Consider the following 11,949-nt stretch of genomic DNA (forward strand, 5'->3'; position numbering starts at 1 on the left):
TTTTGTAAATAACTCCTATATATCGAATATATCTTGATTAATCTTATACATATTTATCACCTCCTATCAGCAATATCTATCATGTAATTATGTCTGGTTTTTTAAGCTATGCTAATATGCACTTCCACTCGTTATTTGAAGTTAAAATCCTGTTACGTTGTTAGGAGAACATAAACTAAAAGCACAAAACTTTAATTTGTTTGAGTTTTATGCAATTAAAAATTGAGAAGTATCAATCACTATAAGAATAAATAGTAAAATTTCCTTTTAATTTTTCATATTTATATTAATATTCTTGACATACTCTTGCTCAGAAATTATGAAGGCAAAAGGTTTTGAGAAGTGTAGGTGGCAGAATGCTTAAATAAGAAATATTGTTATATTTTTTAATAATAATAACAATAACTTTTATTGAAAAAAAGAAATGTAATAGAGGTAGACGGAGATGATGAAACATTGAACTGATGTATTTGATTATATAATGATTTATTCCACGTGACATTACAATAATACAAGGGGCTGGTAGTAGTATTGTAGGCACATTATATTTTTAATGGAAATGCATGAATCAATTTTTTGCTAATTACTATATAATATTAGCTCTCAATAAATACTTATCTGCAACTGGCAGAACTAAAATTGGGGAAAACAATGAACTTGATGGACAATGGTTCAACAGATACTGGAGATTTCAGATTTTTAAGCACTGGAGACAAAGTCGGTATGTTTCCTTTTCCTGTGAGTTGCAATAATCTCCCATTGAGGAGCACTTTTCTGCTTTTAATGTTGCCACCTTCTGGTGTTAGATGGTATTCTTCTCGCGATAATTTAACATCTGATGATCTGCTTCCTATCCACGAAACACTTTCTTTAAGCTCGTGCACCAATGACTTCGTTTTGTGATTCTTTTGCTCACCATATTGCAGGATGATATCTGCGTCGCTGGGTTGGATGTCGACTGCGTACTCAATCTGGCTACTTAAATTGATCAGAAGTAAAGTCACACCTGCCTGCACAAAGGCAACACCGGTGAGTTCATAATCAGTTTTAGTCTTCGGTAGTAGCACAGTACACGAGTTCAGAAAGAGGAAATGGAGGTTGGTTTTGGAACCAAGGCAAATGCCAGGGTTTAACCTCGACGACGAAAAGCTGAAGTTGAAAAAACACATCATTTAATCATGGTTAAGGGATAAATGAATGGATGAAAAACACATGTAATGCGTCATTTGGTTCAGTGTATACACCCAGTGCAAGATAAGTTGATATCGAGTCTGTGTTCCCTCGAGAGAGGAAAAATCAAGCAAGGCTTGTGGCATAGCGCCCACAAGTGGAGGAGAGTGAAACATATTACTATATCTTAGTTAATTCTAGTTATAACTTTCCTGTTGGTTCACAAACCTAAATAGCATATGGTCCTTATGTATCAGAACTTCTAAATAATCCAAAACAATATCAGAGAAACGCTTAGTCTAACTAGAGCATATCCAACGTCTGAGCCTCCACAATATATGTAATCAAGACAACTTTCCAACGTAGTAATGCATCTCATGTTACGTAAAGGAATCAGGATACACACATACTCTATCTTTTGTACAATGAGCATAAGAGCGCAAATGTGGTGATCCGCTGCTCTTAACATCAAGAACTCCTGTTCCCATCAGTCTATGCCAAAGAAGTGCACTGCATTGAATTGAAAAATGGAAGATCAAATATTTTTCACGAGGTTCTCAAGGACCTGATACCAAAATATAAGAAAGCCACAGCCTGCTTCTTTTATCGATAGAGTGGAGCCAAACTTGAATAAAGTAGTCAAGCACCTCACCTATAAAAATCAGGATTTGGCATGAACGTTTCTGTATCAAGGAGCCCATAATTTCCGCCTATAAGAGTCTGCCTGCAGTATACTTTGGTATGGTGCTTGGCTGCCATCCCAAGCTGATCTAAGTACCTATAATTCATATGAAAGGCCAGGAATGAATGAAAAATTATACTACCTTGCCTGAATTATAGTATTGTTTCACTTGACTGCTGGAAATTTTACCAAAAGCTATCTACAAAGGCATTAGACACATTAGGACCTCCACTATTGTAAGCTCCACCAGATTCTCCAACCCAAGCTGAAGCCCAAGGACCATTTCTTAGAATAGTTTGAGTAAGACTGCTGAATGTGTTCGATATTCTATCCAAATAATCAGGATTTAAAATTTTATCCGCAAGCTTGGCGTCGGAACCTGAAACAGAACTTTCTGGTTTAATGAACATTAATAAATTCAACAGGTCCGAAGTCTAGATAATGCAAGCAGTAATGTCATGCCATGTACACCATAAAACATGTACTGTCCAGAGTTCCCGCGTAACAACCACTTGGCAAAGAAACATAATGGATGATTTAAATTTGTAGTATTGAGTATCAAGTTCCTTTAGAGTTATCAGTTTGAATTCTCTAAATTTGAGAACTGTTTGAGGATGATTGTTAAAAATGTTGGTGGTTTTTAAAGTCTATATTCTCATCGTTATTTCTTTCATGTGCTGCGAACATGTACAAACTTCTTTTTCCATGGGAATACATTCAGTTTCTTTTATTAGACAACATGATTAACTCAATAGACCAGCAAAAAGAATTAGTCTATTATCTCAAAAAACTCTAACCAACAAAATCCTTCCAATAACAGCAAAATGGAGACCAAGTGTCATAAACAAAAACATTTAAGATTTCATCAATTGTTTTATGAGTTTAAAGTAGTCTGTTCTCTATTAAAATTGAAGATTACGTTTTCCAAACTAGAGTTGTCACGGAGGCTTTTAATGTAGATCCAATCTTAAAGGGTAAAAGATCCGAGCTAGCTCACCCGGGCCAAGGTTATAAATATGATGTGTTACGCCATTGACAGTGCCAGGCCCTGAAACCTTAAGGAGCTTGCTGAACCACCCAGGATCATAGAATCCTCCTGGTGCTAATAGTAGAGGACGTTCACGGAAATTCTTATATACTTGGTTTAAGAGATTGTGCAGCTGAATAACATCTTTTCCATACTGTACAGCATTAACACTTGCACCAACCCCGTTGCCACTCAGTTCATTTCCTGCAAAACCAGAAAAGCATGATTGAGGAAAGGAACCTCTCTGGCTCCGGTAAAGGAGCGAGATTTACATAAAGTTTCAAGAAGAAAGAAATATGCCAGAGGTAAATAAGATAATACCAAGTTCCCATGAGTGTATCTGGTAGCCCTTGGCAACAGTGTACTTTATGAAATCAAGGGCATTTCTGGAGTCCCAGTTTCCTTCCCACACATGCCTATAGCTCCGCCGTCTTCCATACAGCGCATTCAAGCCAAAAGTCACAAGTGCTCTGCAGCAAATGCAGTGGCACTTGAAATGAATTTCAAGGGGGGGGGGGGGGGGGGGACTTTAGAATCATGGGAAGTTTTTGACAGTCCTAGAAATACATATCAAAAGCTACCTATATTTTAATCATCTCTTATTTGTTCACCAATTTTTCAGGCACAAATTCCAAAGAACTTCAGATAATGGGTAGACTTTACTAGTGTCAGATTTCTGGTTGGTTAGCTGTGGAATGCTACGATTGCTATCATTTTAGACCTTCAAAGAGTCGTTCGAAAAGACGAAAGTGAAAAAATTTGGACATTAACCAAACTTGGAGGCTAGTGTTTCCTCAATAGCTCCTGTAGATTGATAATAGCAAATGGAAAGAAAAATAAAAGAAGAATAAGCAAACAATCCAGCCGGAACATGCAGCTTAGGAGCAGACGGGATTATTAGCCAGGACGTTGTTACATGCATTAGGAGAAGTACAGAATTTGCGCCAATCTTACGCTGTCTTCTTGAAAAGGTTGTTTAGCTCATCCCATCTCTGCATACGTAAGCATCCCTCAGAGAATCCAAACATCCCATCTTTCTTCTTGGTGAATGGATGGCAAGGAGATCTCAAGTTGCCTACACCATATATTACTTGGTCTTGTAAAGAACCTCCGAGCCGTAATCTCAACCCCTTGAAAGCTTTATCACCAATATATGAAATCAGAGAAGAGTATAAATTTTAAGAGACAAAGGGAAAGAAGTCTAGTTTGCTTATCACTATAAGTAGAGCACTTCATATTTTAAGGTGAAATGTCAGCATTTTGGGTCTCAGTTTGCTAATTATGGTAATAAGTAATAACATAAACAACTTGGAAATTAAGTTAAAATTACGGCATAATGGAACGTGCAAACCTCGTATAGCATTTCCCAGAAATGGATGAGATAAATCCTGAAAAAGCAAAACACCTTTATGAACACTGAATATTCATTCCTTAATCAGAAACTCTATACAATGCTTATACTTTTAAATATAGAAAAACAACATATTCCTTCAACAACAAGCTTAGCAGGGGTTACCATATTTATAATAGATGCCGAACCCCAAGGACATTGATTGTAGTCACACTTCTCTTTAGGCCACCAATCAATGGTAGCACAAATGTAATTAGCATCTGTCCAGGCAATTTTCGCAGATGCATCAATCTTAAGTTCTACCTTTTTAACTGTTTGCACTGAACTTGCAGGGCATAATACCAAAAAGATTAACAACAAGGTTCTGAAGTCCATTAGATGATTAACCTCCACAAATTCTCGCTGTTTGAACCGGGTCATATACTGCCAAAAGGGAGCAAACAGATAAATGTTAAGAAACTTCTAAAGAGTAACCTATTCTTTCTAACAAGAAAAACAAATATAGTACTACATTCATTGGACAACATCATACGAAACGTTAATCTATCCTTGAGCAGCCAACAAGAATCAAATATGTGATCACGAGGTCACAGGCTCGAGCCGTGAAAACAGCCTCTTATTGCAAACATGCAGACTCTTGTGGTCCGGCCCTTCCCCGGACAACTCACCCACCCACCCCCCAGCCCTCTTCCAAAGCTGCCGCTTAGCAGGAGATTTAGTAAACCAGGCTTAAACCAAGTCCTCTATTTTGGCACCAAAATGTAGACTTTAATAAAATATGAAAGGGAAATGAGGAAGCAAACCAAATTGCCTTTCTTTCTCCAGATGGAAAAAAGAACCTTGAACACTCTTGAGTCAGTCAAGTAAGTGTAACCAGATCAAGAAACTTAACTATAAATGACAACAGTCAATAAAGATACAGAAGAAAATTCCAAATTTGAGAAATTCATTTGAACAGTGCATAATATAAAATCCAGAAGCAATTAAAGACTTGTACTTTTTACTATTTTGGAAAGGTCTTCCACTTTTTACTGAGTACTAGTTTTCAGAAACGTCTTGGCAAGTTTTTTCTTCACGTCCACTCCAATAACTCCACCAACATAAGTAAGTCACTATAATATCATTCACATCAATACAATACAATACATAAATTAACCAAAAATACACAGCTAACAATATCCCAAAACTACAAAAAAAGAAAAATCCCTTAAAACTATAATTTTTCTTTTTCTGGAAGGGAAAATGGGGAGAGGACTACAAGGTGGGAAATGCAACCTTCACCAAAGTGAAAGCTCGGGTAGTCAACCAACCGAGCTATTAAGATTCGCCTTACATGCCCTCCGCCAACAAGGTGAAAGTTCGGACAGTAAACCAACTGAGCTATTAAGATTCATCTTATATGACCTCACCAACGAGGTGAAAGTTCGGGTAGTCAACTAACCGAGCTATTAAGATTCGTCTTATATGACCTCAGCAACAAAGTAAAAGTTCGAATAGCCAACCAACCGAACCATTAAAATGCACATTAAAACCATGTACTTCCACATTAAAAGAAAAAGCATAAAGAACCAAAAGAAATTCACCTTACAACCCAGAAGAGTAACAATGCTGAACACTAATAATACAGCATAATGACCCTAATCTGAGCTTCAAATTCAGACAAAAAACACAAGCAAAAATCTGTGTAAAATGACAAGAATATGGAGTGAAATGAAATGGGCTGGCTTCAGATTTATCAAGAATCAGATAAAGATTGAAACTTTATTGGTTGAAGTGTCAAAATCAACTCACTGTAATCATTCATTCATTCATTCAGTTTTGGTAGATATGTACACAAATAATGGCTCATGTAAAGTGCAGTCAAATAATTGGTGGAAATGGAAAAAATTAATAGTACTCCTCTGTCGCATGTTAATAAAAAAAAAAAAAAAAAAAGACTATGCTTAAAAATTCAAGATATAAAATAACTATTTCCACCTATACTTTTAGATTACAGAAATAAAATAAGTAACTATTTCCACCTATACTTTTACATTAAAGAAATAAAATAACTATTTCCACCTATTTCTTCCTGACAATGCTTAATTCTTAGAGAAAAATTTCTCTCTCCGATCGTATTAAAAAATACTTTTACATTTAATATTTTTTATCATATTAAAATGAGAAAAATGGCAACTCATAATATTTTTTTTTTAATTTTTAAATATTAAATTATTCTAAATTATTTAGTTTCAAAGAATAATTAAATTAACTATTGTAAAGTGAAACATAATAAGTAAGATACTATTTTTAATTAATGAACGTATAAACTAACATGATACTTATTTTGAAAAGAATGGAGTATTGTGATGAGTTGGATAGAGCATAGTCCAATAATTTTTGTTGGATTCCAAGTTGTCTTCAGCTTAAAGTTATGCCTTTACACCTTATATGTTAGCTAAATGTTGTGCCAAAGGAGGAGAAAACTTAACATAATTTTCTTTTTATGTAATCTTTTCACGTTAGACTAAGATTTGGTTGGGTCAATGTCGTTAGATTAAAAAAAATTAGATAAACTTGCAAGTTGTATACTGAATTATAGAAAAACAAAAATTCTTTTTACAACCTTATATGCAACCCATTCAATATTTTATTGTTCAAATGATCATTCAATTATTGGTATCATAAATACATTTTATCTTATTTCTATTTCACGTCATATAGTATTTTGATTGGTTTTGTAATTTTTCATCAACCCAACAGCCTATATAAATTTAAATTAATCACAAAACCACGAAAAGAATTGACTTGATCTAAACCAATTGACATTAATATAGTCGTCGCAATAATCTTTGGAAATTAAAATAATTTTGGTTGGGCTTTAATTTAAGTGATGGGATTATTTAAGTTCAGGCAGACATAAATGTCAAATTAGAAGTTTAGTCCCGAAAATTTTATGAAACTAGCTACAATAATTGGTGGTGTGAATGATCATAATAAAAATGACTTTTATAATAGTAATAAAATAAAAGTATACGACTTTATTGTATAATTTCGAATAAATGTGTAATCATTCTTAATAATAACAAGTCAACTTGCAAATAACATTATAATCTGTAATATTCTATTTGTGTGGTGTTTGTGATAATATTTGTTTTGTAGTTTATAAAGTATGGGTCAAGATATTGATGAACAACGAATGGATTTGGTAAAACCAGGTGCAAAACAAAACCACATAGTCAAAATAATTGATTGGTATTGAAATATGATGAAAGGTGGAACTCATAAGATACAAAATAGGAAGTTCGATTTTTCATTTTTTTTAATATATATATATATATATATATATATATATATATATATATATATATATATTACTTATATATTAATGCGAATAAAAAAAAATTATCGATCTCACAAAAGTTATATAAAAATTTCAACTCTTTTAAATTATATGTGGCTGCAACAGTTAAATATTATCTTACATATTTTTATATTACGCTCATTCATTTTGTGAAGACCATTCTTGCATGAACATTTAATTTTCATATAAATTGAAACTGGAAAATATTATTTAACTAATTTGAGTTTGAGACTTAGATCAACACGTACCTTATCGAACCGTACCAAAAGACCTCCTAGAATATAGTTGTTGATCAATGAGTAGGTAGCACAATCTGAGAAAACAGATGGAAGTGAATAGACTTTTTATAGGTGTTATATACATCAAATTCAATGAGTGTAATTACTAAGTAGTAGGAAGGGAGTAATTAAGATTTTGAAGCATTAATAGAATACTTTCACAATGATTAAATCTGGTCCATAAAAGTAGTATATGGTTGTTGACTAGAGCATATTGCTTAAATGTTACTTCCTCAATTCTTTTTTAATTGTCTTTTTTTAAAATCAAACGTTACAAATTTTGATCAATATTTTATGATGTATATTTTAATCAAATTAAAAAAATATATAATTTATAGTATTTTTCATGTAATACATACGTCTTCATACCGTTCCGCAAGACTCTACTAAACAAGTCTTCATAGAAACCTTAGGACAATTGAACTTTGGGCTCTGATTTCAAGTTTGTCACGATTCGAGACTACCCCTGGTCATAATACGGTGCTTAGAACCACAGGTGATCCCAAGCTAATCCATGTACTGGCATACTGCTTGAGCAATTGATTTATACTAACAAACAAGCTAAATTTGCTGAATGGTAACATAATCATGAGAAAATCTGAATAGTTATAATACTAATAAAGTTTATAACCTAATAAAACTGAAGAGAGAACTGAAATTAAATATCATGACTCTGACTGACTATCTATGCAACCTCTACTATACTGACTATAGATAGCTGAGACATGCCTCCAACTATCACTAATCAATCCACACGGATAATCAAAATACAACACATGAAATTGTAATACCCCGTACTTCTACCTAGCTTAAATCCGTCCCAAAAGATGAATCTACTTTTATACATGTGGAATTTTCAAGATTTTGACTTTTCGTTGTGTGGAAAATTGAATAAGCTTTCCATTGTTATCAAATTTGTCCAAATCCGATACCCGAGCAAAGAGTTAGAGCCATTTTAGTAAGTCAGTGTGCCACCTGAGCCATCAACGTGTCGCGGAGCATGCTAAAATGGAAATCGTCAAAATTCAGTGGGCCTCCGCAATTATGACGCGTCGCGTCAAGGCTCAAATCTAGAGTTGTCAATTTCCAATGTCTCAGTGCGATACCACCGCGTCGTGGTAAGATTCCAGGTCCCATCCAGTATTGCAACGTGATTTCACCGCGTCACGTCGTCAACCCAGTTGGCAATTTTCAGTGGCACAACGCGATAGCGCCGCGTCGCGTCAGGTGCCCAAATCGGGTTTTCAGTGACTAAAAATAAAAACTTTCTAAGGGTAATTGGGTTTTTTTTCCATGACTCAGATCAGTCTTTAACCACGAAATTATGCCCTAAAAATCCTATTATATCACTTTTCCTCACTTTCTCTCAAGAACAAAATCATTCTCTCTCAAGAGGCAAAAACCCTAGCTCAAGAAATCAAAGAACTTCAAGAAACTCACAATCAAGGTATGCATAGTGTTCATTCGTGGATGTCTTTTGTCCATGAAGTCCAAGAATCAAGTTTTAAATCACGTATTATGAATATTATATTGTGGGTTGATTATGATTATGTGATTGTTGTTGTATGGTTCCCAAGTTGGAATCTCAATGTGTTTTTATGGAATTATGTTAGTGTATGAGTTTAAATATATGAATTGAGTGGTTTATAAGATGTTAATTGATGATTATACCTATGCCCTAAGTGGTGCATGTAAGGTGTTTGATAAAATGCCTAGAAGACTATAAATCATGTAATATAGATCAATTGTGACTTAAGTGATGGATTCATGTTTTACCCTTATGTTCAAATTACTCCTATGCTATTGATGTGCAATGTAGATGTTTGTTGAAATGCTCATGATGCTAGAATATGAAATTATGACATTGATTATATGCATTCCTTTCATGTACAAGATTATGATAACCATGTACTTCATGAAATCTCTAACTTATTATATTATGAATTGTTGATATTGGTCATGTGTTCAAGAAGTTATGATAACCATGTACTTCATGAAATCCTTAACTTATTGTATTATGAATTGTTGATATTGGTCATGTGTTCAAGAAGTGTCAAGTCTTGTCAGTTTCCTTCTATCGAGTCCTGGGGGTACTTGTACCCGACAATTTAGTTGTGTGCCTAGAGCCAGTGTCATGTTTTCACGATATCCTCAGTCAAGCCATGTTCAGTAGAATTCAGTCAGTCATGTGACTCAGAAAAACTCAGTAATCCCAGTAATCTCAGAAAGCTCAGTACTTCAGTAATCCCAGTAGTATTCCGCCAGTCAACGGAACTCAATAAACTCAGTCCAATTCTGTTAATTATGTTCAGTGTCTATTCAGATGGGAGTAGGATTTAGCACCGAGTGAGCCCAAGGATGAGGACAAACACTGACAGTTGAGGGTGTGATCCTTAGAAACAATCCTTGTATTCCAGAACTATGTAGTCAGCAGAGGTTGAGACATCAACACTGATAGATGAGGGTTAATGAGGTGGATAAACACTGTCAGTGAGGGTCCCACCGCTCTCTTTTGGGGACACTGTCAAATGAGAGTCATCCACAACTTGTCCTTACCAGTCGCGCGATATTGACACCCTTTCAATTGGAATTATAGATTGGACCCCAACTCAGTCATAATGGCGTATTAGGGGCATGTTGGTTAGATGACTACTTCCCACAGTTACAGTTTCAGACTCAGTCTTAGTAATAGAACTCAGATAGTTCTTCAGAATTTCAGGACTGTCAGATACAGTCAACTCAATATAGTACGGAACTCAGCTAGTTCCATTAGATTTCAGGACTGTCAAACACAGTCACCCATTTAATAGTATATTAATTATACAAAATTCATGTTACTAATATTCAAATTTCAGGACCGTCAGATACAGTCAATCAAACCAGTTCTTCATAATCAGAACTGTCAAAAACAGTCATTCCTTTATAAGTAATACAATATCAGTTCATCAGCACTCAATAGACTTAATCATTCAGCATCCCAATATTAGTACTCAGATATCAGAAAATCCACGTTATCAGAATTCATGAGGCAGTGTTATTACGATCTCAGTTACAGTCGCGTAGTCATGCATGTATTCTCATGTTCATGTTATCCAGCCAGTTAGTCTTGTTCATGCATATGAACCTTTGCATTCAGCCACCTCACTTGCATACCAGTACATTTAACGTACTAACGCATTTGCGCTATGGTGTTTTATACCATAGGTTTAGAAGCCCGAGCTCCCGAGTATCCTTAATAGATCAGACGTTCAGCAGCCAGACTAGCAGTGAGTCTTTATCATTCGGGGATAGCATAGATATTTTATTACTTTATTATTTCAGTAGTTCGGAGTTAGTCGGGGACATGTCCCATCAACTCCACAGATTTCAGACAGTTTAGAGGCTTTCAGACTACAACATGTTTCAGACAGGTTATTTCAGTTTTGGGTATTGTTATACCCCATTACAGACATTATTTTATATTCAGTATTAGTTCAGTTTTGAACCTTATGGCCTTACAACATATATTCTGCATAATTGCAGTATATTATTCAGTGCTCAGTTACAGATATCAGTCATGGGTTAGCTTGTGGTCTTTCGGGGTCACGAGCACCGTGTAACATTCCAGGTACTAGATTTAGGGCGTTACAGAACTGCAATGGACTGGAGTCTCCAAAATAAGGGAGCTCATCACCTTCTGGCTGAATGCTGAGAACTGTTTGACCCTGGTGTGTGGACTACATCTGGTACCTACATTATGAAGGAATGTAACCAAAAACACATATATATGGTCAGTACATTGAAATTTACTGAGTATATGGAGACATGTACTAAATCATAGAAATATTAAAACATGTTTTATCATTGAAGATATAAACTATTTACCAAATTGTGCAATTAAAACATGATTGTACATGAAAACGGTAAGTCATAGTGAAATTTATAAGTTCATGAGCTAAAAATAATTCTGTAAACTAGGAAGCGGTAGAAACATGAATACTTATGTAAATCTCATATAAAGTTGAGCATGCTGTAAAATTGAACTGAGGGTCATGTATGAATACTGAGCATGAAAATATGAGCATGTAATATGAATGCAAGACCAAGTAAAACATGTAC

General features: G+C 34.7%; 1 protein-coding gene across 6 annotated transcripts; it reads right to left on the minus strand.

Moving 5' to 3' along the window:
- Positions 1-446: 446 nt before the first annotated feature.
- LOC107862297 (heparanase-like protein 1) lies at positions 447-7,839 on the minus strand. Of its 6 annotated transcripts, none has more exons than XM_047409844.1 (10): positions 7,822-7,839; positions 4,396-4,653; positions 4,231-4,267; positions 3,834-4,017; positions 3,201-3,349; positions 2,850-3,083; positions 2,042-2,231; positions 1,823-1,948; positions 1,581-1,680; positions 447-1,010 (listed from the first exon to the last, which is right to left on the minus strand). In XM_047409844.1, the coding sequence occupies exons 2-10, from the start codon at positions 4,648-4,650 to the stop codon at positions 615-617; spliced, it is 1,671 nt and encodes a 556-aa protein (XP_047265800.1). In that variant the 5' UTR covers positions 4,651-4,653; positions 7,822-7,839; the 3' UTR covers positions 447-614. The 6 variants fall into 6 exon arrangements, with proteins under 6 accessions (XP_047265800.1, XP_047265799.1, XP_016563308.2 ...); XM_047409843.1 differs by lacking the exon at positions 7,822-7,839 and adding an exon at positions 6,022-6,045; XM_016707822.2 differs by lacking the exon at positions 7,822-7,839 and adding an exon at positions 5,814-5,835.
- Between the last annotated feature and the right edge of the window lie 4,110 nt (positions 7,840-11,949).

This window comes from Capsicum annuum, chromosome 3 (genome assembly GCF_002878395.1).
Source record: "Capsicum annuum cultivar UCD-10X-F1 chromosome 3, UCD10Xv1.1, whole genome shotgun sequence".
NCBI lineage: Eukaryota > Viridiplantae > Streptophyta > Magnoliopsida > Solanales > Solanaceae > Capsicum > Capsicum annuum.

Coding starts and splice junctions, on each gene's coding strand:
- LOC107862297 (XM_047409843.1), bottom strand. Junction 2,232..2,849: donor TATTTATAACCTTGGCCCGG/GTGAGCTAGCTC, acceptor GTTCTGTTTCAG/GTTCCGACGCCAAGCTTGCG. Junction 1,949..2,041: donor GCCTTTGTAGATAGCTTTTG/GTAAAATTTCCA, acceptor TATGAATTATAG/GTACTTAGATCAGCTTGGGA.